Here is a 25668-nt window from a genome sequence, read left to right on the forward strand (position 1 = left end):
CACCAGATGAGGATCTGAGCAATGCAGAGCAGCTACAGATGCCTCCAGTCACTCCTGGCAGCGCTGAACGGAGCACAAAGCAGCGTATGTTGTCGCTGTTCTGGAACGCAGCTGAGCCATCCATCCGCACAACAATGACAGTTAACTACCCATGGCTTAACCGATGTGGTGTGTACTTGTTATATATTAGCGCGGTGATGATCATTTATGCTATCATCAGTGGGGATGGGGAAAATCAGCTCTGGCTGCAGCCCTAAAGTATCCATATGGTACCTGCGGTTAACTGCAGCTGGTTAAATGGGTTCATGGTGAATGTGCGACGGCGCCACAACAGGATGAAGCTGGCCTCATTGACTGTGACACCTCGATCCCCCCCTCCTGTCTCCTGGGGGATGCACTCATTTCCATACATACCTTGTTGTTGTGTGTCTCTGATGGGCACACTTGAGGGGGGGGGGGGGTATACCGGCGCAAATTACAGAATCAAAGTGAACCATTTTGTAAAAGGAAAAAGTCAGGAAGAAAAGTGGTGGGGCCTTTACGTTTGGACTTGTCTCAATCAACGGTTCAGCTGATTACCCAGGCACCGAGGAGCTAAATGTCATGCAAATGCATCTGTTAGTCCAGAGGAAGAGCGAGTACTGCCGGATTGTTTGCCTGTTAAGGATAGTATTCTGTCTCAGACAAATGCCTCAGTTAATTAACGCCTTTCCATTAGCGCAACAGCTTTTAAACAAGCGAGATGTTTCTGTTGGCCTCCTGTCTCTTTTCTGTGTGACAGAGCAAGAGAGAGAGAGAGAGAGAGAGAGGGAGAGAGAGAGAGAGAGAGAGAGAGAGAGAGAGAGAGGGGAGAGAGAGAGAGAGAGAGAGAGAGAGAGAGAGAGAGAGAGAGAGGGAGAGAGAGAGAGAGAGAGAGAGAGAGAGAGAGAGGGAGAGAGAGAGAGAGAGAGAGAGGGATAGAGAGGGAGAGAGAGAGAGAGAGAGAGAGAGAGAGAGAGAGAGAGAGGGGCTTCCTAAATATTCAAAGCCCATTAGATGGGATCCTGTCTACACGTCTTGTAGTTTCATCTGCTGTTTTTGAAATGCAGATTTTCCTCTTTCCTTTACTTCTGTCCACCAACTGATTCTAAAGGAATTAATGGAGAAGAACGTGAATAATTTAGCAGCGAGTTCTACCTAATTAGTCAAAAAGAAATGTGTCAATCCAAATTTACAAACCAACAGTGCAGAAAAATATGAATGCATTGTGTACAGTATCATTATATTTACTTACAAAATAGAATGTAGAATATTGATGTCTTCTTCTTTGTTTAGTAGCTTTATGGTCTTATTCCATCAACTCCACCTCTTCCCTGAAGCTATATGCTGTTTACACTGAGGGATATAACTTAATTTTTTTATGGCTGCACTATTTCTTAAAATGCAAATATTCTAAATATCTTATGCATAATTTTACACACATTTCCCCCAAATCCAGGCTGATATATATTTCGTATCTTTAAAATAAAAATCTGTGGATTTGAACAAAGTGTGACCGCCTCATACTGAAATAATTTCATATTGCCATTCCTGCAAAAAACAGTTGGTGAACATAAACAATTATTTTCCTGTGAAGGAAATCATTTTTGCCCGGAGTAAAAATCTGCAGCAGGTTTCTTTGAAATGATCCGTCCACCTTCACAGACACAGCCTCACACGGAACGGTTCAATAAAAGCACTCTTGTTTCCTCATAACAACTCAAGTTTTCAACATGGCATGTTAGTGTGTGATGTGTCTGCCGTTTTCTTTTTTTTTTATCTCTCCAGTACCATCTAGCAAGGTTGTCAAGGAACAGACAGAGCAGAATATGAGGACGAACAACAATAGGTTTTGTCGATTGTCTGTCAAAAAAGACATTTCTGTGCAGGAAAGAAAGTCGTACTTCAGTGGCTGGAGTGACACAATGTCAGTTTATGGTCACTGATTGTCCCTGATTGATGCCTTCTGTCAATGGAGCCATAATGTAAATGTCACAGTGCATCATCTTACTTCACTTGTCAGTGCTGTGAGAGTATATCCACCGCTCCGCACGGGGTCAGGAGGTCAATCGACTGCAGGTTAGTGTAGTTTACCGTGGTGCATCATGAACACCGGGGTCACATTCTGACGTGATTCTGTCTGATGTCGAGAGTACGGAGCTTCGACGGGATAAATACTGACCAGGAACTGAAAAATACGACATGAACTATTTAAAATTAACTTTCCTCTGATATTGTGCTAAAAGACTGAGGCTGAAGCTACATGTCCGAGATAAACAGTCAGCATCCTCGATAACTTAACTGGACTGTCTTTAGTTCAGCTAGTTAGCCCCAGAACTGTATTATAAATAAAAACGTATCTTAATTAAAATGTTATTCGTTCTAACTCTTTGATGGTTTGGATGCTTAATATGAAAAACCACACAGGCAACACAGTGGCTGTATCCTCATTGTTCTTATTCATTATTAAAACACTTTTACAAGAGATACGGACTTAAGGATGAGGAATAACCGATGAATGTGGAAAATTAACAACAGCTAACAAAAGTTTGGGAGGGGTTGTTTGAATGTGAACGTCCCCAAATTAAATACAAACACACTGGAAGACAAAGACAATGAATACAAGGTGTTTTTGCTTAATAATAAATAAAAAAGTGAAAATTCAGGAGCAGGTATCAGAACCTGTAAACCCAAAAGACATTCTACATAACTAATGCTATGCCCCTTGCCTTTGTAAACAACACTAAAGCTGCCTCATGTAGCTAGTAGGCTAGTTAGTCGGGAAGCGAATACGTTTTTCCTAGGATGGTCGAAGACATGACCCGCCGTACTCTGATTGGTTTACCGTGACATCCTTACCCTAACCAATCTCACTCCTCTTGCCTCAGCCTCATCAATCCACCCAACGACGGCACCAAGTAGAGCGGGTCGTGCCTTCGCCATCCTAGGAAAAAAACTAATTTGCAGTCGGGAGTTCGGGATGACTACAGATTGTTGCTCTTGTTTACTACAACCCCCAAATATGTGGCAAAACCCAGAGCTAGACAGACCTGCCCTGTCTAGATATGGCTGCCATGCTATGATTGGACATTTGATGTTCGGGGGCGGTGCTTGAAATGAAACGCTCCATCCTTTTTGTATTGTACATCAAATTAGTACATTACTTGAATTAGCTCTCGTGTGTATTGTCACACAATCCCAGTCTGCAGACACACACACACAGAGCCACAATGACTCCACAGCAATATGACAGCAGCCTGGCTATGAAATGTGTACAGACAAGCTGCACACGGTGAATACTAACGCTGCTTGGCTTTAGGTGCTGTGTAATATAAAAGTAATTTGCAGTTGGGTGACAGGGGCTTGCATTCAAAAGGTATTGATGAAAATGGAATACCAGACGTTGTGTCCTGCCAATGGGGACACAGCCAGACAACCCAAGCCCTTTTGTACAAGGGTCAATTTCTATTGATCTGGATGACATTGGTGGTGTGCAGTGAGCGCAGATTTCTACCTGCGTCTCTGATGAAAGATAAAGAGGATTGTAAATCGATTCCATTGATGCTCCTCAATATTTTTTTCTCCCCTTCATCTCTCCAATTTAGGCTACAGTACAATGGTCTCAGTAACCCTGTCTGAGCTGGAAAAGAAAATGTGCACCCCACGTCTCAGAGATGACACTTCAATAGCTGCTGAGCTGATAAGAACAGCGTACCGCCGAGTATTAACGGTGCATTGTGGATCCATCCGAAGATAACGCTCTGTCTCTGTGGATGTGATTCTACAAGGCAGAAAAGGGGGAAATGATTCAAAGTGATGATGTCATGTCTGCGGCGTCTGTACATGGGCGTCTACGAACACAAGGTCAGAGTCGTGGAGAAAAGCGTCTAAAGCGTTTGAACACCTCCTAAAACGGAGCAGGGACGAATTACACACCGGATCTCTTCTGATCTTCCTCGCTCTCGTTTTGTTTATTTCTAAGCAGTAATTAGAATAAATGTGTGGTCTCGCCTTTGCCTAATATTCATCGCTTAATTTTTTTTTTTTTCCCCTCTTTTTTTTTGGGGGGGGGGGGATTTTCTCCAACCAACTGCTTGCTCTTAATGATTTTCAACAGTGGTTCACGCCTGTTAAAAGATATTAAGCTCAGAATGGCCTGCAAAGCCAATTATATTTAGAGGGCTGATGCGTGTGGTCACGGTCTGTGTCAAAGGTTCCTACTGCCCCCTGGTGGTTTGTAACTGTAGTTACAGGCTGACAAATGTGTGGAGAAAATATAATATATGTATATATTTTTAAAACACAATTTTGGACTGTAATTTACACACATTAATTAATACTTTCCTGACAAGTTTTCTGGAAGGAATCACATAATTAGTACTAATCATAAAGAAAATAGAGACTCTTTTAATGTTTAGGGATTTTCTTGGAAGAACTGCTACATTTAATCCTGAGTAACTGGTCATCCATCATATATTTATTATCAAACACTTAGCTCTAAGTGTCTCTACATTTCACATATGATTAGTACCAAATTACTTAATTTCTTTCCAGGAAATTATCAAGACACTACGGGCCCGAGTCTAACAAGCTAGTTTTACTCATTTTATGGGGAGAAAATACCTTAAAACAAACAAGCCAAAGTCCTTTCTTTTAGCAGTTAGAGCAATGGATCCATAACAGCAGACTGCCTGGAGGCTCCAGTCATTTCTAGCTGTTGTGTGGCTACAACAGACAAGACATGAATACAAAATCTGCGATACATCAACGTGACAGAACTGGGGAGATGCATGACTCCAGCGTGACTCCAAGGTTGGGGAAACTTGAACCCTTAAATTCCTGCAGCATTCATAATGAGCTATTTAGTTACTTCTGTTATGAAGACGTCTTAAATGCACTGCATGCCCCTGAAGATGTAACCTGTTATAGCAAACGCATTAGCTGCTGCCGTTGATTGAGTAGGAGAGACCGCCTAAGGTGATGCACACTGCACACCTCACAGTTACTCATCCACAAAATTAGCTGTAAATGTCCCACCAGCATACAAGCCAATTAGATTGGCTGCAGGAGTTAGCGGGGATGATGGAGAAACAATGGCCCGATATGAGTCAAATGACCTGTTCTAGCTCAATTGTGTCGCACTATGCTAGCCAAGGAGACAGCTTGTCTTATTTGGCTTGCGTCACACAATGGCAGTGGACGAGCATTTGCTGTAAGCCCTGTACATGACTGATAACGGCTGCTGAACAAGGAGGGAGGGACACACACACACACACACACACACACACACACTCAGACAAAGACAGACAGGCAAACAGGCAGTATTTACCTCTGTGAGCCAGCTTCTGTAGGAGGATCCTGAGGCGTTGCACAGCAGAGGAAGAAATATCGTACGTGTACAGGTCTGCAGCGGCCAACTCCTGGCACCTTCCGAACACTCCGTCTACAGAAAGAGAAAATGGGAAAACTGTGAAAACTGTTTCATGAGGGGTACGTTTTGATGGCTGGAAGTGAGAAGCACACATGAGAAAGATGTAAGACATTTTTCAAAATGATTTGAAGCCCATCTACCCAGATCAAATGTACTGGTGTGTGGCGCACCTGCATTGTGTCCGTACCCATAACGTCCTGGTTTTTTTTTTTGAGGGGGGGGGGGTTAATAGCTGACATTTTTCCTCTGACAGCATCGCGATAAGCAGCCGTTTGTGGCAGGAAGGACTTTATCAGGGACCCTGGTGATCTCCCTATCAGCAGGCCTCCCGCCTCACTCAATACAGGTTGCTAGGCGACCCACGCAACAGAGACCCTATCAGCCCCATAATTCAATAGCTGGTCTAGACCTCAGAAGGATGCTGAGGATCAGGGGGTCAGAAAGAAGCAGCGTGCGGACGTAACGCCTGGAATATAAATGACCGCCGTTGCCGTCTTCTCTCAGTCGGAGAGATGAATCCATGCATCTTGTTGTTGGCTAAACTCACTAAATGAAAGTCCACCTCTCAGATGATCTCTGGAGATGAAACCTGCAGCTCCGATCTGAGCCATCTCATCTGTGTGTGTGTGTGTGTGTGTGTGTGTGTGTGTGTGTGTGTGTATGTGTGTGTGTGTGTGTGCAATCATCCAACGTGTGTGAGCATGTGTGAGGATGCCACTGTGATTAGATGGGATCTAATGATGTGAATCAACACTTTGTCATGCACCACAGCGTCCCGCTAATTAGGCCCAAGATGTCGGACAATGACAGCAAACATCAAACATCATTGATGCCCGGTGACACGTCAGGGACCGTAGAATACACAAACATTGATCCTTTACATGCAAATATTTTGCCTCCTCATGCACATGTATGATCAATAATATCTTTTTAATCATCTGTGTGATTTAGCATTTTGACACAAAGAGCGGAGCGTCGAGCTTCACCTTTGCATCAAGAGCAAAAACATAAAAATATTCTTTAATGACTGCTCTTTTTTTTTATTTCCTCTATAAAAATCAGCGAGCATCAGTTTTCCCCCTCGACTAAAAATAATTTAATTACAGTGCCGTGTTCAGTGTAAAAGTCAGCGACTGATGATTACAAAGATAATAACGTGATGTCAGGCTCTAAATTGAATTCTTATTCTAAACGAGAAGCGGTTGTTTTCCTGACTCCCCCCCCCCCCCCCCCCCCCCGCATGTGACCCGTTAAATGACAGCTCTGTACAGGAAGAAGCCTGTGGGAGGTGTTGAATTAGCATAGACAACACAGTATAACACTCAGGAGTTATTTTAGGATCTCAAGCAGCGCAGAGGAAAACATCCCTCCTACAGATGCACAGATCGTCACAGACATCTGAATCAACAGACTCTCTTCTCTAACGGTATCATCGCGGGTGACATGGTTAATATAAAAACATGAGCTTTTGTCCTTCTGTCATATAAAGTTTTCTGAAACACGTCTGGTTGGATTTATTTATCCCAATCAAACAATAACACATATTATGTAAGAAATGAGGGAAGGCTGGTTGACATAACAGGTCACCGGAAACTGTAAAACGCTCGATGCTCGGCGTTCCTAATTGGTTTCCATGGCTGGTGTTAAACACGTTACTTCCTTCTCCGTTGTGAGGTGTGTTCCCGATAGCCACCAGGCACCCAAACGCACACACACGGCTTCTGTGCGTTACAAATAGAAGTCAGAGAGGTATTTTACAACAAAGAAATCCCTGTTTGCCAAACATTATAGTTGATTGATTTATCGAAGTGATGCTGAACCATTCGGAGCCACATGCATGATGAATCACAAAGCACCGTTCTGTCACTTTCTAGTGTGTATTCACAATACTGAGATTATCGTGCAACAATGGCTCATTGTAGTTCACAGTTTGCAGGAAACCGATTTTCTGTCAGCTAAAAACAACATTTTAATTTAAGGGTTGGAGGAGCGCAGCGTGTGTCTGGTGCATGAAGGGTTGCTCAAATCTGAAATTAACAGAAATGCAGGGCAATTAAACACCACAATCCTTAGATATGTCAGCAGATAACAGACCGCATTGGTGCTATAGATCCATAGGGCCGACCCATCCAAGGCTGTTTGGGAATGAAGCTAAATCTATCAAGCAGAGCAGAGCAAAGTGATTTTCTAATGATCATCTGTCAGGTTTAGGGTAATATTAAGCTGACAATGGATCAAGTTGTGCCTTGTGTCACCGTGACAAACAAAAAGAAGGCAACTGCAATGCAAATGATCCTGTAAGAATCCAATCTATAATGCATGGAACAGTCAACAAAAGCAATCGATCAACGTACAATCCCACAATTCAGTGACATTCTCACTGAGGACGAGCTACGCCTGGATAAGCGCCATGCTGACGGGAATAAAGACGAAGATTTTCAGCCAAAAAGAAGGTAAAGAGCTGCAAATCCAGACAGCGTCTCTCCTCCCACTGTGACAGACAGAGCGACACCCGGCTGCTGCTAAAGCCATTTAAACTGTGAAGGCTAATGCTCTGGGATAACAGCAGCGAACACTAAAGCCGACAGTCAGCAAAGCATTTTCCAAAAGACTGTACGACGGAAAGGAGGAGAAGACAGACTCGGGAGACAAATTAAGACGTATTGGAACAGGTGTATTAGCTGAGCAACTCAGGTCATGAAAATGAATAGGCCAGAAGCAACGCGGCGAGACCGGCCAGATGTAGACCGGTAATAAAGAAAAGAACAGAAACTGAAGTGCTTACAGATTATTCAGGTCTTTTTTTAATGTGAACATTGTGGCTTTTGAAATGATAATTACATTTATCCATGCACTCTGCAATCTACATGTAAATACAGAAATTAATAAAGATAAAGCAGACTCTCAGAGGTACATCAAAACAGACTGCATATTCAATTTGCTGTGGAATATAAATGAGCTCCATTGTAAGGTTTTATTTTTATCTTTAATTCTAACATTACATTTTCACATGTTTGCCACAAAAGAGCTTGTGTCTTTTGTCAAACCTTTTGTACAGACTCATTTCAGTTTCTTCACTTCGCACTTCTTGATTATTTTTTGGATTTTGCACCAACTGCGTTGGCGCTCTTTCTCCGCCCATGAAGATTGTTTGGGATTATAGATTTTGCGGTGGTTACTTTAAAGTGTTTATGCTGCAGTTGAACCCGTTGCAAGCTTCGATCAATAGAAGCATCACCTAAACCGTTTAAATCTAAAATACAGCGCGGACGTTTCAGACAATATTGGCCCAAGTGGAGGCAAGATAACCACCGATCGATGAAACACCGTCGGTTAAGTGTTTATTAGGAGACAACCGGTGCCCACAGGGAAGCTTGTAGCACTTATCCGCTGTACTTTAGCTTAGCTTATCATACCGGTAAGCCACAGACTCTGGAGAGTTGCATTAAAACAAAATGGATGTCCGGTCTCGGGGTAATCACATATCCTTTTAGAGGAACCCCTGAGAAAGTATTTCCCTGAAGATGGAAATAAAGATTTGAAGAGGTTGGCTCCAAAATGAGACATGACAGCTGAAGATCTAATGATGTATGGAGGATGGTGATTGACCTATACTAAATCAATGACACAATAACTTCTACAGTAGAAGAACATATTGAAGGAGCTTTTTCTCCTCATTTATTAAAGCTGTTACATGTACCCTTTAAAAAGTATTTATATATATATATATATATATATATATATATATATATATATATATATATATATATATATATATATATATATATATATATAAAACCGAAAGTAAGAGTAAAAGTTAGCCACAGCCAATAAAATGTGTTTGTCATTTCAGCCAAAAAACGCAGACAAAGCAGGCAAGTCAGAGGTGGATGGATGGAAAATGACAATGAAGAGGGCTGCAGAGGGACGACGGAGAGACAGACTCAGACCCCCATTGTTTCAAAAATGTAAAATGTTAAGCCAACGTTATCTTTGTAAACTTCATATGAGCCACCTGATAGCAGAAAGCTTAACCGGTGAGCAGAAGCAACAGCAGCTAAAAGATTTAACCAAAGGGCGGCTGGTTACAACAGCCATGATGTGGGTGTGTCCCTTTGAAGGGGATGAATACTCGTATTCTACATTTTAAATTAATTTAGATCAATTTGCAGACTTCTGTCAAATAAAAACCACATTATATTTACCCATGTTTGTAAAACAAATTTTAAAAAAAACATGAACTCTTCCACCGGGGATGAGTACTTGCTATATGTACTGTAAATGACAGACAATCGCGTATAAACCGGTGCCGATCGACACCACGGAGAGCAGCTCTCCCCCCTCAGACATTTTGCATGGCAACAGCACGGGTGAGGAAGAGCACGGTTGGCCTCGCCCAGAATAAACCAGGTTACTCCTTCAGGGACCAGGGGAAGCGTTGAAGTGGCAGACCTAGTTACTCCCACTCATCCTCTGTCTGCGCCGCGGCGACTGCTGCTGCTCATCAGGAGTCCGATGGAGAGTGACAGAGCGTAAATTTAATGTATGTAGAGGGTTACGAAGCAACTAAATAAGGTCTCATTACTTGCATATTACGTACAACATTAATCTGTATATATTTGCCTTTATCAAGCATAGCGCCTGTAATTATATTTCAGCGTGAGAGGGGTAATGTGAGCGTGGTAACGGACTAAAATAGACAATGAGAAGATGAAAAGAAACGACCGTCCAGGTCGTAGCTGTGCGGGATATTCTGAGGTAATATGGATCTTCCACACCCACCACGACCCTCCGCTGTGCCTCTGGGGGATTTCTGTCGAGGTATCAGCAATTTCCCTCTATTAGGCTGCACACAGCTCTCCTCTGTACCAATGCAGACTGTGTAATTAAAGTCAGTCTTTTATACTTCCCTCTCTCACTGCCTCCTCCTTCCCCGTTTCCTCCTAAACTGGGTTAAATTGGAAATAAGGGTAGAGATCTCCAAATGTGCCTCTCTAACATGCTGCACATCTAAAAACCACTCACTATTAGATCTTATCACCGCCAACAGGTGTCTTTGAAACCCATCTTTAAACAATAGTTAGGTAAGAAGATTGATTCCACTCTCATGTCTGCGCGCTAAATGCAGCTGCAGCCAGCAGGCAGTTATTTTAACTCAGCATAAAGACTGGATACATAACAACATCCTCTAACCACCACTTACAACTAACAAGCTAGTCTATGTCTTGTTTGTTTGATTTTTTTTTTTCGAAAAAGCCATTAAGACAGAGCTAGGCTAGCTGTTTCCCCCTGTTTCCAGTGTGTATGCAAAGCTAAGCTAACTGGCTGCTAGTTGTAGTATTTCCTGTACAAACATGGAAGTGGAATCAATCTTTTCACTCAATCTTGGCAAGAAAGCAGTACTAATCTCTTTTCTTCAACTTGTTAATATTCATTATAAAGTCTCCGCTCTTGTTCTACATTACTTCTCTGTGCAATATGCCAATTGTGTTTTGATTTTCATGCTTTGTTCATTCATTTTGGATCAATTTACATTATTTTTGTGTATTTATCTGACTGCAAAGTACATTCAGCAACAGTTTTGACATAAAGATATAAAAGTAAATGTATAAATATCTTTGGCTTTTGGGCTGTTGATTGGACAAAGTCATTTGTGGATATCGCATAAAGCTCTGAGATATTATAATTGGTATTTTTCACAATTTTTTAACATCTTAAGAACAAAATCATTGACTGATTACTAGAGTAAATAATCAATAATGAAAATGAATTGATATCTGCACTGTAAATACACAAGAGGTTAGTAATAAACAAATGAGAAATCAAGTAGCCGCTCACATGTAACTATAGGAGAAACCCAGACACTAAACATAATAATCTCAGGTGTTTTTCATCCTCCTCTCTTAATGATATATTAATATTCATACTGGTTCTTGTCCAGTTTTTTCATTGCTTGTCTTGTTTGTTACTCCACGCTGTCTCCTATAGGTCACATCATGTTTTGCATGTAATTCTATCGTCTGCCAACGAGCACGAGCTCCCTTCGCTGGCTTCATCTTGTTTGTGAAATTGATTGTATGATGAATCTGCAGACAGTAAATGAAGCAAGAGAACAAAACAAACAAACCTCAAAGCGCAGGCAAGCAATCATTAAAAACAAACACGCACTGGGATGGATGTAGATCTCCAGCCTAAGAACAAGATGGTGCTGAAGCCGTCCTCTGTGGGAGAATACATTAACCTTTCACAACGGCTCTCTCGTGAAGATGATCCTCGATATCGACATGCTATAAATCCCCCCCCTCCCCTCCCCGCTGTGTGTGATTCTGCTGATTGCCACGCTGTGAAAAGCCCCGACATTTCCCCTCCATTCATCAGGTGACACGTTGTCATGGCAACAACTGACACAGACACATCCATCCATCCGTCGGCGAGATGGTTTCATAGAGGCGGTCGTGACAAATTTGCGGTTTGGGTAAACCTTGACGTATTGATCCTAAGCTTAGTTAGATGAATTAAATGATTAATAGTTCTGTTGTGTGCTGTTTCTTACTGTTGCAGCCCGGCTCACAGATGTTTTAATGCTTTTCTTAAACATGACTCATATGTCTAAACTGAGCTGGTACAAAATGCTGTGAGCGAGCTCTCCAATGACGATCTTTCTGCGCCGGGTCGATGATGTAACGAGGTGTGGTGGGCGTACGGGCGCACATGACTCTCTGGGTCTGACTTACCATTGACGCAGAACTCGTACGGTGAACAGAGCTCGTCTTCAAACAGGCAACCTGGAGGCGAGAGAGGGTGAAACACAGACATATTAATAGATGCTCTTAAAGTTGTTCTACAAAGATTTTGATGAATCGATGAATCATTTCAGTCATTTTTCAAACGGAAATGACATAAATGAACTTGTTCGAGCTTCTCAAAAGGAAGAATTTGCTGCTTTTCTCTTCTTTATATAATGTATACATGAAGCTGCAGCCAGCTGTTAGCTGCTAGCTGATGTTTGGGGGAAACAGCTAGCCCTGCTCTGCCTAGCCTTGTCAAAAAGCAACACAACACATCCTCCAGCACCTCTAAAGCTCTGTAATGAATTAGTATATTGTTTGTTTTATCAGTGCAAAAGGTAAAAATTAAAATTTGGGGATTTTTGTTACCCTTGGATAGAGGGAGGCTAGCTTTTTCCCCTTGTTTCCAGTCTTTATGCTAAGCTAAAATAGCCTGCTGCTGGCTGTAGCTTGAAATTTACCACATGGAATCGATCTTCGCATATGACTCACAACAACAACGCAGAGAAGTGTGTATCCCAAACTGTCTAACTATTCCTTTAAGAAAACAAACTGCAGCCTAATTTGATCATATAAATCACTGTCAACTGAAGAGTGAAGAAGAGAGATTGTAAACCAGTCCAGCAGGTATACTTCAAATGGCATCAAGGAAAACATTACGAAGCCTCGATATTGCTATAAATGGAGACCATAAGCATATGCAGTATACACAATGGACAACTAAATGAGCAGAACATGTACTATATTGCAGAACGAAATTAGCCCAATGTCACAAATTCTAAATATTTCACTGCTCCATGAAAGAAGCCTACAGCTTAGCACTGCATTAACTCTGGCCAAGAGCCTCACTGCTAATGGCAGAGCCATCAATCATCAATTAGTGCGACTTCTCCTATCCTGTCTCTGACACTAATACCCCGACGTTTCCATATATGAATGCTGTATGAATATTAATGAACTTTTAACGCTTGGACCAGGGCTGGGTGTTCCAGACTAATAAATGAGCAGATGGCAGGAGCATTATGGGTAGCTGTTCCCTGTGTTCATATTTCACACGTGGGAGTCGCAGCCAGCAGAGGACTGATTGTTCTGCTCGCCGGTCTGCACAGGTGATCCTCAACATGCAAACGTTTCCAGAAAAAGACGGGAGTTGAGAAAGAAAACAATAGTCTGTGGAGTAAAAAACTCTTCTTGAAGTGTTATTTTCTGTCACATTCAGGGTCAAAACGAGTTCCAGGGAATAATCTGACCTTCAGCCAAGAAATGAGCCATTTGGGTTTGTTCAATAAGCTCTCGATGAGGCTCAGACTACAGAGTTCATGGCGTCTGTAAACAACTAGGTCAAGCCTCAGCACTTTTTCGCCAAGTCTTTTATCTTTGATATTTCCCTGCTTCAGCTCATCAGCAGGAGTGACGTGATTGGATGCACCCTCTTCGCCCAGTGGCCTCGACGAACGGCAATGAGCAGCTCGTGACCGTGAATGAAGAACAGGCTGAGTAGGAGGAGAGGCCTCAGTCAGACCTCTTTAATAATGAGAAGAAACAGGTCGGGAACGTCTGTTAATTCCACAGAAGGAACAGACAATCAGGACAGGAGTGGATGAGACTTTTCAGGCATCACTTGTTCCAAGTTTCCGTTTTTTATTGTTTTATCGTTATTAAAGTCTAGTCCGCAGACACAATATGCAGCCATTTCGTTTGGAAGTCGAGGGCACACTTTATGAAATCACATCTTTTGGAGGTAATGGCTTCAATATGTCAGCAAAATGGCTGTTTGATGATGTAGAGTGAGGCATCATAACAGAGCTGGAAGGTCGCTCAGCTCTCCAGAACAAAACTAAAAGGCAGAATGTCCTGAACCGAAGAGAACTTACTGCTCCAACACCAAGACCACAAATGGCTTTTCTGACTACTTTGCTGTAATTCTCATTTTCATTGATGGAGTAAGCTACATTTTGCAGGTTAACCATAACTCTGAAATGCTGCTGTCGGTTTAAAACTGCACATGGACCATGGATTATTTTGTTCCACAGCTTCCTGCCCCATAATGACACTCCTTTCCAATGATATTACACATAATACTATACGGCACTACATAAAAAACTAGAAGTACCACCTCACGGTTCTATGCCTCCGCCAACCAGGCAACTAATGTTGCAGTTTACATCATGTCCGTCCAAAAGGTCATCACTTCCTCATGTTACCCTATTGGACAATTGTGTGAAATTGTTAGAGTTAGAAAAATGAATTTTTGAGTTATGGCCAGATTTGTGAGGTCACTGTAAACTCTGATCTCCAAAATCTTATAAGGTCACGATTGAGGACAGAAACAACTTCAAATTAATTTGAATTCAACATTTCACCAAGAACATTGATTTAGCTGGAAGATGACTTCAAGACTTCAAGAAAGAGCCGCGCCTCCTTCTTGACCACGCAGCTCACCACGCTGCAATTAGCGTCACTCGATTCAACTCTACCTCCTCATCACTGCCTTGCTTAATTCATCAGGTTCTCTGGGAGGCCTTGTCAGCTCTCAATATTAATTACGACTTCCATTAACTGAAGCATCCTGTCAAGCATAGTGAGTCAGACATTGTGTGTGTGTGTGTGTGTGTGTGTGTGTGTGTAATAGGCAGGGACATAGAATTGATAACGCCACAACCCCTTTCTCCTCCACCATGCCAGAGATGATTAAAATGGCGCCTTTTTAATTAAAATGCAATCACAGTGGATGCTGCTGATTACCTCAGGCGGGAAAAAAAAAAACAGAAGGATGCTCTACTCGTCCAGACTGAAGAAGAAAGCCGGTAGAAAAAAGCAGAAGGTGTCTGGGTTACATTGTAATGAAGCATCCTGACTAAAGAATAGCGACGTCGCCTCGTGTAATTCTCAGCGTACACGATCATTTCACAAAGAAAAGAAAATTACATTTTCCAAAGAAGTGCAACACTCACTATCGAGTGTCGATGCTCTGTTGCCATGTCAACCTCATCACAGTAGCTCATCAATGGGAAACTAGTCAATTGTGTAAGAACAGCCTCAGTGGGATTTAGTGGATCAACATAGATTATTTAAGTGTGCTTTTTGTATTAAATCACAAAAACTAAACCTGTTCAAAGTGTAATCTATGTTTTTCATCTTGGGTCCCAATGTGTCACGGTGACATCTTCAAATTACTTGTTTTGTCCAATCAACAGACTTAACACAAATATATTTAGTCTACGATTACACAAAAAAAGGCACATAGTCCCATTTGAAAAGCTGAAAGTAAAGCTGTAGTAAACTGCTTTTACTAATATGTAAAAACAACATATGAATGATTATACTTTTAGTAAATATTCTTAAATGACTGATTGTTGCAGCTCTAGATCATTGAAAAGGCTCTCAGATGTGAGGATGTTCTGCTTTGTGAGCTTTACGTTGTTGTAAACTAAACATCTGGACAAAATGACACATTTTCAGGCATCACTTTGAGCTCTGGAAAAGTGCATTTTTCACTATTTCCTGAGATTTTATTGACTCAAAGATCAATTAATCATCAAAGTAAATTCCAGATTAATGGATAATGAGTTTAGTCTTCAGCAGCACTAGATGTGAGCTAAGTCCAGGTGTTGTAAATGTGCAGAAGCTTCCCCTCCCAAAATAGTGTGTCCTAATTTACTGCAAACTACAGTATGCAAGGAGAATCCAGGAGGTCAATGGATGCAGTAAGTTGACAGTTTTCAGACATACTGGTAGTTACTGGCCTACATCCTCATCATTCTTTGAAATCAGAGATACTTGAAAGAACTGGAACCCTACGGATCTCCCAGTGTTTTTTCTCAATCTGTCACTGCAAAAGAAATGCAATATGTTAGAGAGGTTTTGCATGAAAACACTTCCAGAAATGCATGCAGAATTTGAATTAATTAACTGTGGCCTAAACCTCTCAAAAGCCTCTATTCACAGCTGTGTACAGTAGCAGAGAAACATCTTCCAATGAAGCCCCCCCCCCGCCTGCCTTATTACCACAGACTGCATTAAGGGCAGCAAGTGCATCGTCTGTATAAGTAAGCAAGGATTAACACACACACACACACACACACACACACACACACACACACACACACACACACACACACACACACAATTCACCTTAAGTTAAATCTCAGCTACACGGCGTGTCAGGGACACAACAACATGGGTGTCTACCCTCGGGGGCGTGAAATCAGAGAGGAGCGTGTTTAAAGGGAAAAGCTCATCTAAGGTCATTTAAGGAAAAGCAATTACATTAGAATGACGGAGAGTTTCTCATTAGAAAATGATACAACCACATTAATATCTCAGATAAGCTCCACCTGTACATTATCGACCTTGCCTGGAACATTGAATATGTCCTGGTGCGGCTCAACCCAAGGCCGAACAAGAAGTCACTTTATCGTTCACTGTCCCCTAACAGGTGGTCGGCCGGTGCCGGGAAACCATCTGTGATGTCTGAGGGGCCAAGGAGGATGCTGGGAATCTGGCAGCGAGGACAGCCACTCCCAGAGCATGCTGCAATTTAGGACATATTTCACTCACTCTCTGGGGCCACCGACATATCTTTTATTATAATTATAAGCTGCGACCAAGGACACCTGGCTCATTTTTACTCGCACACACACACACACACACACACACACACACACACACACACACACACACACACACACACACACACACACACACACACACACACTCACACACCTGTACTGCCAGCCAAAAAAGCCATTTCAGAACAGTGCAACGGGTGACAGCGGCAATAAAAGTGCAAGTGGATTGAAAAGGAAGCGCGGCTGGAGCAAGGACAGCCGAGGAGAACATCACCTGCAAGCAAATTAGCATCAGCTTGACACCGTGTCCGCAGATTTAAACAGCTTGTGTCATTAAGGCGCTCTCCTGCTAAAATTAAAGATGGCTCCAAGCTTTTGACTGATCCGAAAAGGTCTGTTCCTGTCAAGAGCTGCACTTCACATTTCAGCAATGCAGCGGCGGTAGCTCAATATTTTTCATACACTCCTTACGCACTTTTCATCTTAACATGACAAGACGCTGTTATAACAGTAGTTTAAATAATGCCGTGACATTCTGTGCACCGACATTTCGTGAGGAAACCTTTCTGGGGTGAAACACACTGTTAACAATCCATTGTCGCACCGCGAGCTACGCTACTGTTGAGGTTCATATTATTTTACAGATCAATTTTGTGCATAGAGGAAAAGTTTGACACTTTCTGAAAATACACTTATTTAATTTCTTGTTGAGAGCGAGATGAGAAGATCGAAACTACTCTCATGACTTTGCGCTGAATATAAAGCGACACACAACAGCCAGTTAGCTTAGCTTAGCACAAAGACTGGAAGCAGGGGGAAACGGATAGCCTGGGTCTGCCGGCTTCGGCTGTAGCTTTCATGTTGTAGACATGTTCTGATCTGACTCTCCACAAGAAAGCAAATAAGTGTGTTTCCCAAAATGTCAAACTTTTTCTTTAGGGAAAATGTATTGCATCAGAGAATACGTCGAAAGTTATTTTAAAAACATGAATAATTAGTAGGAGCTTTGAGGTCACTTTGATGGAAGAGGGAACTTGACAGACCATCTGACGTCCAGAGGCCTGAAACTAAACACGTTTCTTACCCATTTTCCAGAGGATTTGTCAAACAACTCCCAGGCAGGCAGGTCGCTCTCAGTCACTCAGCTGCCTGCTCCAGGTGACAGCCCAGACAGCGGCCATGAATTAAAGATGGCAGCGTCAACTGCGGCAGCGGAGGACCCAGAAATAGGCCCGGCTTGACCTTTTCTCTGACCCGCGTTGAATGATTCAGACATTTGATTTTCTCCCCTCTTCTGAGGTGTGATTGGGCGTTTAAGTGCGGAACCAGAGCGAGTCAAACAGCCGAGCGTCCTCCTCCTCCTCCTGAGGAGCACAAAGTGAACCAACACAACCCGGCCCCGAGGGAAATCTCCACTCCTCCAGATGGAGCACAAGGTTTAACAGTCGAACCTCATTTGAAGTGCAGGTCGCACAAAAGTGTTTGGGTCCTACTTTCCCTACGGATGAAAACTAAACATTCAAATGCAGGTGTACTCGGGTCATTCTTGTTTGCGGTTGGTAATTTAATAACTCTTAGTGAAACTGCTCGGCTGCATCACCTGTGGAGTGAAGTACCTTTGGTTGTGTCAAATCAGATCGAAGGTCATTTGGGAACTCCTTTAGCATGAAACTGCATCCACACTTCTACCCACTCAGACCACCGCTCATCACTCAGGGAAAGGAAAACCCATCAGTGCTGTCGCTTTCACTGACAGACTTTTTTTTTTCATTAAGTACAGCTTTTTAATACAATTAAAACAAAGACTGTTCTTGCTTAGATTAATGGATGATTCATTGCAATACTGTCGTCCACTACTGAATGCATGAAGAGCTTTCCTCCAGCTGATTAAACATCTGTCCTAACACGAGTAGGCACCATTTTAAATATTGAACCTGAAAATGCACTCCTGACATATTATTGTCACCCAGTGCTAAGTTGAATATCTGCATTGGACTATCCAAATATTAGACATAACTGACATTTTATTCTGATAAACTGAGAAGTAGTTACGGTACTTAATGTATATTAAACAGAAAGGTTTAATGAAAATGTCTAGTTTTGGGATGGATTTGGCAGATGGAGATGTTATTTTAAGTTATAAGCGCATCACATAGGTGGAAAAAAGGAAACATCTGCACACTACTGCATGCCACGATTTGTTGACTAAGTTTCAATCCAAATTGGATCTTCATCAGGTATAAATGTTTGAAACAAAAACCTGCATCAACCTATTTTTGGGGGGCAGTGGAACAAGCTGGAAACACCATTTTGATACCTTATGAAGTATTACATCTTGTCCTGTTATTGTCATCCTGATGTTGTGTTCTATCTGAGAGCAAGAAGACTGAACCCAAACAGTAAAGTTGAAGGCCATAAAACCATAAACCATAAAGACACTAAAGCTCCATAGACCTGCGGGGTACAGCAGAGTCAGGTAATAATCCTCACGAGTGGTGATCCATTGTTTATGTACAGACAGTGACGAGTGCAGCTGCAAGGTTCGTTAAAACTTAAGTAATGCTTCAACAAAGAGGATGAGTTGGGAGAGTCCTGCAGTGTCGCCAGCCAATCACACTGAATAATGTTACAAACAGCTTGTTTCATAAGAGCTGGGTGTGGAGTGTGTTTGGTGGATTAGAGGCAAATTTGCCAGAAAAATGTCTTTAATGTATTTTGCAGACTACAGTGGTCAAATCAATTAGTCGCAGAAATAGGAAAATACCTCCCGCCATTAGATTTTCAGCATCGCTCCCTTGCCTTGCTTCCTCCCAACAGCCATGCTGTCTCCCTGCTGCACTGAGAAATGGTCTGGAGTATTAATCAGCATCACCCTAACACGGAGCAGACACATTACTGCTTTAATCACAGCTGAGATAGTATAGATTTAATTCTGGTGCTCAACTCGCAGCCTTTCAGAATCCTCATTACCGTGTTATTGTCCTCATTATATTGGCTCCTCAACACAGAGGTAACCTTCACACTGACCTCTTTACAAGCACCAAACGATTCAGACCGAAGGAAACAGTCGTGAAAAGGGCCGTTGAACCTCCCTTGTAATGTCCGAGGATGTTTTCACTCTGTGTCACGAGGCGGTGAACACCTCAGGTGTATGGCGAGGTGAGAAAGTGTTATGCACTGCTACTGTATATGCAAGTGGGAAAATTGTTTAACCAACATATTGTGCATCGTATTTTTTACAGCTGACAAGTCTCCAAGGAGTAAGAAGCCTCTCCTGAAATGTAATTTAATTTGGATTAGCGGGTAAAAGGAGAGCAGTCCTCACAACCTTCCCTTTGCCTCTCTGGTGGCGCTCTTCCTCCTTAACCCAGAATGTCTTCCAGGTTCACCTTGAACCGAAGCAGGAAAGAGGATAACGAGATGGATCGCCTCGACACGTCTATCTGACACAGTTCTGACTTCCTTCCTCTCAAGAGCCGCCGATATTTGTCGGGGAAAGTCACAGAAGCGCAGCCAGCCGCTTTGCTCTCCCACTCCCTCGTCTCAATAAGCGCTCAAAGCCAACACACTCCTCCGAGCATCTGTTGAGTCACAGAGAAACATCGCACTTCGTCTGTTATCACACCAGCCGTGGCAAGCATCCCAAGCCAGGAATACACAGCCTGCTTTGTGTCGCAAAGTCGGTGCTTACCTTTTAAAAAGGCTGCAACTTTGAAATGAACAAAAGAGTCGTATATATATTCCCCGTGCATTTTGAAACACAGCAACACTTCATGAATAGCTTATCAGTCTACAAGGCCGCAGCAGCTGTGTGTTGGTTCAGCTGAGAAGAGGTTGCTCAACGCTGCGCGCTGCTTATCAGTTAGAATCGATAGGCATATATCACATTCAACGACAGATGATAGCGGACAATCTTGACGTTAGACCGATTACGCTCGCATCGAATGCTGCAGCTGTTGAGATTATTAATTTAGGAAAAACAGGCTTTGCAAACGACACACACTAAATGCTCATTTAACCATCCTGCGCAGCCATGTGCCCAAAGAAGGGCCGTATCGCACCGTAAAACGTTATCCAATAAGTAGTTTGCCGTTTAATTGAAGAGTCGAAAGCCTTTTAGTGAAATGTAGAAAAAGCACCACGTCCAAAGTGTCAATACGGTCTGAACTGAAGGCCGACACTAGTTGACCCTTCACCAGCTCAGTCAAGATGACGGACGTCCGAAGAGATAAGAGAACTGCACTGCGACCTTTGCTGAGACACCACGGCGGGGTTCTATTTGTTTTGACAGTCCTATTAGTTTTGTGTCCTTGTATCAGTTTTTACTTTAACTTTGATTAGGGTTTGAGACGGCCTTCAAGCCGTTTTAGAAATGAGAGTTTCTATTAATCAGAAGTGTCTGCTGTTGAGAGCTTGTTGATATGTGGAAATGTGGTGTGATTGTGAGTTTACACAGTTGATTGAAGGATTTGTCCTCGCTAGAGCTCGAGGGATGGCAGTGTTTGGTCCAGAATCTTATATCTAAACAGCTAGTGGATAGATTCCCATGAAATCTTGTACAGACAATCATGGTCCCCAGAGGATGAATCCTACAGACTTTGGTGATTGCCCGACTTTTCTTCTAGCACCACAGTGAGATTGACATTTGCTGTTTTTTTAGTTTTTTTTTTATAAAATGTCAATATTTAATGAATTTAAATGAATTGCCATGAAAGTCGGTACACACATTCATGTACCCCTCAGGATGAATGAGAGTACTTTGATGATCCCTTCACATTTCCTCTAGCGCCATCATCAAGTCAAAATGTGAATTTGCTAAAGCTAAAGATCGGCATTTGAACAACGTCACTGTGAGCATACTAGCACGCTAAAGATAGCATTTAGCGCAAAACACTGTTTACTATTTACAGCCTCTAGAATGGCTGTAAATAGTTGTTTCCAATCATATTCTGGCAGCTAAATGTGAGACTTATTAATGATTTGATATATATACACTTATATATGTATATTTCCCTCCTTTCACATAAATCCTCACACTTAAAAAGTCTCAATGTTGTCTTATGTAAACTATAGTAAGCTCGCTCCCAGGATGAACCACATAGAAATGACTGCTCCCCTGGGACAGACAGGGAGTGTCCTAGCAACTGAGGAAATAATAAGACGACACAAACCACACAACACATATGATGAAAACAAAGCACCTCCAGTGAAGCAAGATGTCTAAACTCCCTTGGATATACACCATGTTCATAATACACACAGTTGTAAAATGCCTACCCTCGTGTCGGAGCACATTTCAATGCTCTCAGATGATTTATAACCACTATAAGATAGTTGATATCGCCACTCAGTCCTGATATCTATGGGAAGACAGAGGCCTGCGGCAAAATAGATAAAGCTCAGCAGACTATGAATCAAATCTAACTTGTCTGGGTATATTAGAAGATGGCTGCTGATAGCCAGCCATAATGAAAATACCCTGCAGCACAGCCTTAAAGGACAATGTCTCCATGTACTGTACATATTGGAGATAAGCGAAGCCGTCACGTATCTTTATCCATCAATACACACATAGCACTCCTTAATTTCAGTCATTTCTAGAGTGGGTTTAGGTGAGCGGAGAGAATCCTTTGAGTCTGTTGCAGATGCTACACAAGGCTTTTAGTAATCAACACGATCAATATGGTGCGATTAAGTATTTCTTCATGCAGTCTCACTTTTGAGAAATATCATACGAGTCTGAACTCCCTGTTCTTGCTAGATTTGTGAATGCATTATTAGAATAGGGCCAACACTCTGGTGGGAGATTAATTGATATCTTCATTTAAATCCCCAAAAGCTATTCAAAACTTAACTTGTGGTTTGTTCGATTAATGTTTCTCTAGTTTAGCTGTTCAACACATTTGCTGGAAGTATTTCTCTTGCTAGCACAACATGACCTTGCAGCTGGAGAACGGCTGCCTGTCAGAAACTACAGGGTTTCCAGTGGTTGTTATTGGGATTCAGGACGCTCTGCCGAACCTCTGCAAACAGAAAAGGGATGCTGATCAGAATTTTAACAACAGGCCTCATAGCAACACTGATGGTAAAGCGCTGGAGTGTTAATGCGCAACCAAATCAATTTCTGCAAATTTTCCATTGGCAGAGTGCTCTCCGGTAGTCAATTAATTAATTATTCAAATTATATTCTTCCTATTTTAGTGTAAACAGGGTATTAACCTTAATGCACTCTTAAAATAAAGCTTATTTTCCAATCTTCGATTTAATGCCATCCTTTTTTCCCTCTTTCATCAGAAGAAATACTTCACACAGCCTTCCAGGATGTATTTTATGACATAATTAACACGTAACAGTGTTGTTACTTTTGTCAAACACCTCCCACTGGTAGCAATACCACCCTTTGGTTCATTCTCAAGCATGCTTTTGAATTATGCCTGACTTCAAGGCACTGGACTCAAGGCTGGTTGTTGAGTCACCCCAGCATGAAAGCACAGAAAAGTGCAACACGTTAACCCGTCCATGACCTCCACCGTTTGATGGAAGACTAGAACGTCATCCTGGAAGAGACAGTACGGACGTTATGATCACACCAAACCACATGTCTTAGCATTTTACTGCTGTTTATGTAATCCTGTAAGGGTCAGGGTGAATCTGAACCATGTGAGGCAGACTGGATGTACACTCTAGGCCTATACCGACCGAATGCAGAGAAAAATGGGTTCAAAGTTTTATTCAGGCTGGCGGCAACAGATATAAAGGTTATAATGCCTTTATTTTATGTCCGTTTGGAGTGATTCAGTACTTACATAAGCGCCATATAACCTACAAGACCTACAAATGCAGATGAATTAGTTATTTCATCTTTATTGTGCATTTTTTTCAATAAAATAAACATATTTTGATTATTTACACTGTATAATTATAGCTATTTAATGTTTTGCTAGCGTCCGACTACTATCAATATTTACTGAAACAAATAATAAATTAATCTACAATTTAATACATTCAAATGTGATTTAAAGATAGATTAAAAGGCATCAAAACTTCTGTTTTGCTAGTAACTATTAGCAAATCATTTTTTTGAATCTGTAAGAAAAGTGCTATAAAATATTGTTTATCAATATATGCATTAATTCTAAATGTGATGGATTTAACAAGACTATTTGATGTTACGGTAGTTACCTTGCTAAGCTAGTTATCTTTAGCAAGAGTTTAGCTGGGTTTTTATCTCCATCATGATTGGATTTAACTACCATTTCATGTAACTATGTGGAATAACAGACTGGATTACCAAGATGTTGTCTGATCAAAATAGATATTTTAAAAGATTTGGGGAACTTTTAGCTTTAGCAAAAGCTATCCGTGGCTATCTCCCCTGCTAGCTTACACACATCCCCTCCATGATCTCCACTACTTTAGCGTTAGCTTTCTAGATGTCTGTCTCTCTGTGACGATTCTAGATAGTTTTTTTTTGTATGATGTGTGTATATATATATATATATATATATATATATATATATATATATATATATATATATATATATAGATGCCAAAAAGTGAGATTCATTCTTACTTTGACTCAATTTGACTAAATATGTACCCAGTATTCCCAATATTATCTTTATTTGTAATTGCACATTACCACTTACACAAGAGCTTGTGCATTAAAAAGTCAAATTCTGTGAACTCTTAATGAGTGTGGGCGATTGTTGAAGTGCATTAAATATTTCAAAAAGGCTAAAGAGATGACACTAATTTTCAGACGCTATGAAATTGAAAAGTTTCCATGTTTTTAGCCTTACGCACACAGGGACAAATTCACACCACCGATTACATTTATTTTTTTTGCAGCTCAATAATTTCCCAATCAGAGCGTGCAGCTGCAGACTTATTTCTCCCAGTCTGACTTTCATGTGCTCTCAGACAGGCAGGACATAAACACCCACACACAGCACGCCCTCGCTGTCTCTCCACCACACAAACACACCCATGCATATATATATACATATGCACTGTTATCAGATATATAGATAATAGATATACACCACAGCAGCACACCTTGAGCCCAAGCTTTCCAATGACACAGCGTGATCCGCAGTGGGACTCATTAAAAACAATAACCACCTCTAACTCCCAGCCACACGCCGACAACGGAGACCTCTTTGGCACAAAGAGGAAAAACATGCTGAGAATTCAATGAGAGAAATGCACTCTGGGAATAAACACTGACTCATTCACAAGTATTGTACGCATACATTAACCAATTTAACACATGTGTCAAATCACAAGTTTACTCCTTTCTGTATTATGTTAGCTGGCCTTATAGTCAATAAGATTTATACATATGAATATTAAAAAATAATAATAATGACTTCACAGTGGATAGGCACCCTCTGCTTCTAAATATAAAGAATATGATGCAGCTCAGTGCCTGTATGAATCATCACAGAGCAGGAGTGCCAACCTGAGACCTATATTTGCCTCTCATTATAAAGTTTATGCTGTCATGTGTTCTGACTGCAGCTCCTGTACCAGTACGTCTGATTACAGGTGTAAATTGGAGGTGGTAAGACAGACAGACACACACAGACACACACACACACACACACACACACACACACACAGACACACAGACACACACACACACACACACACACACCTGAAACAGTAAAACGAGGGCCTCTAATAACTTTCTGTCTAACCAAAGGACACAATGGCTTCTCTTGCCATACTTTGGACATGCGCCATACTTTTTTTTAAATCACAGTGTAATGACTGAGGCAAGAACAAATCAAGGGTAATGACAACACAACCGGGCCTGCAAATGAAACAGGGCTGCATGAAAGATGCCCCTTTCTTG

General features: G+C 41.7%; 1 protein-coding gene across 1 annotated transcript in view; it reads right to left on the reverse strand.

Moving 5' to 3' along the window:
• The window catches only part of ptprn2 (protein tyrosine phosphatase receptor type N2), a 114105-nt gene that overhangs the window by 87590 nt on the left and 847 nt on the right, over positions 1-25668 (reverse strand). Inside the window, exons 2-3 of the mRNA XM_068709932.1 lie at positions 12184-12234; positions 5348-5461 (exon numbers count right to left, since the gene is read on the reverse strand). Of these exons, the coding sequence (XP_068566033.1) occupies positions 5348-5461; positions 12184-12234 (165 nt within the window). The remainder of the gene's footprint in view (positions 1-5347; positions 5462-12183; positions 12235-25668) is intronic.

The sequence above is a fragment of the Cebidichthys violaceus genome, unplaced genomic scaffold (assembly GCF_023349555.1).
Source record: "Cebidichthys violaceus isolate CVI_PGR_0920_01 unplaced genomic scaffold, fCebVio1.0.p SCAF_15, whole genome shotgun sequence".
Lineage (NCBI taxonomy): Eukaryota > Metazoa > Chordata > Actinopteri > Perciformes > Stichaeidae > Cebidichthys > Cebidichthys violaceus.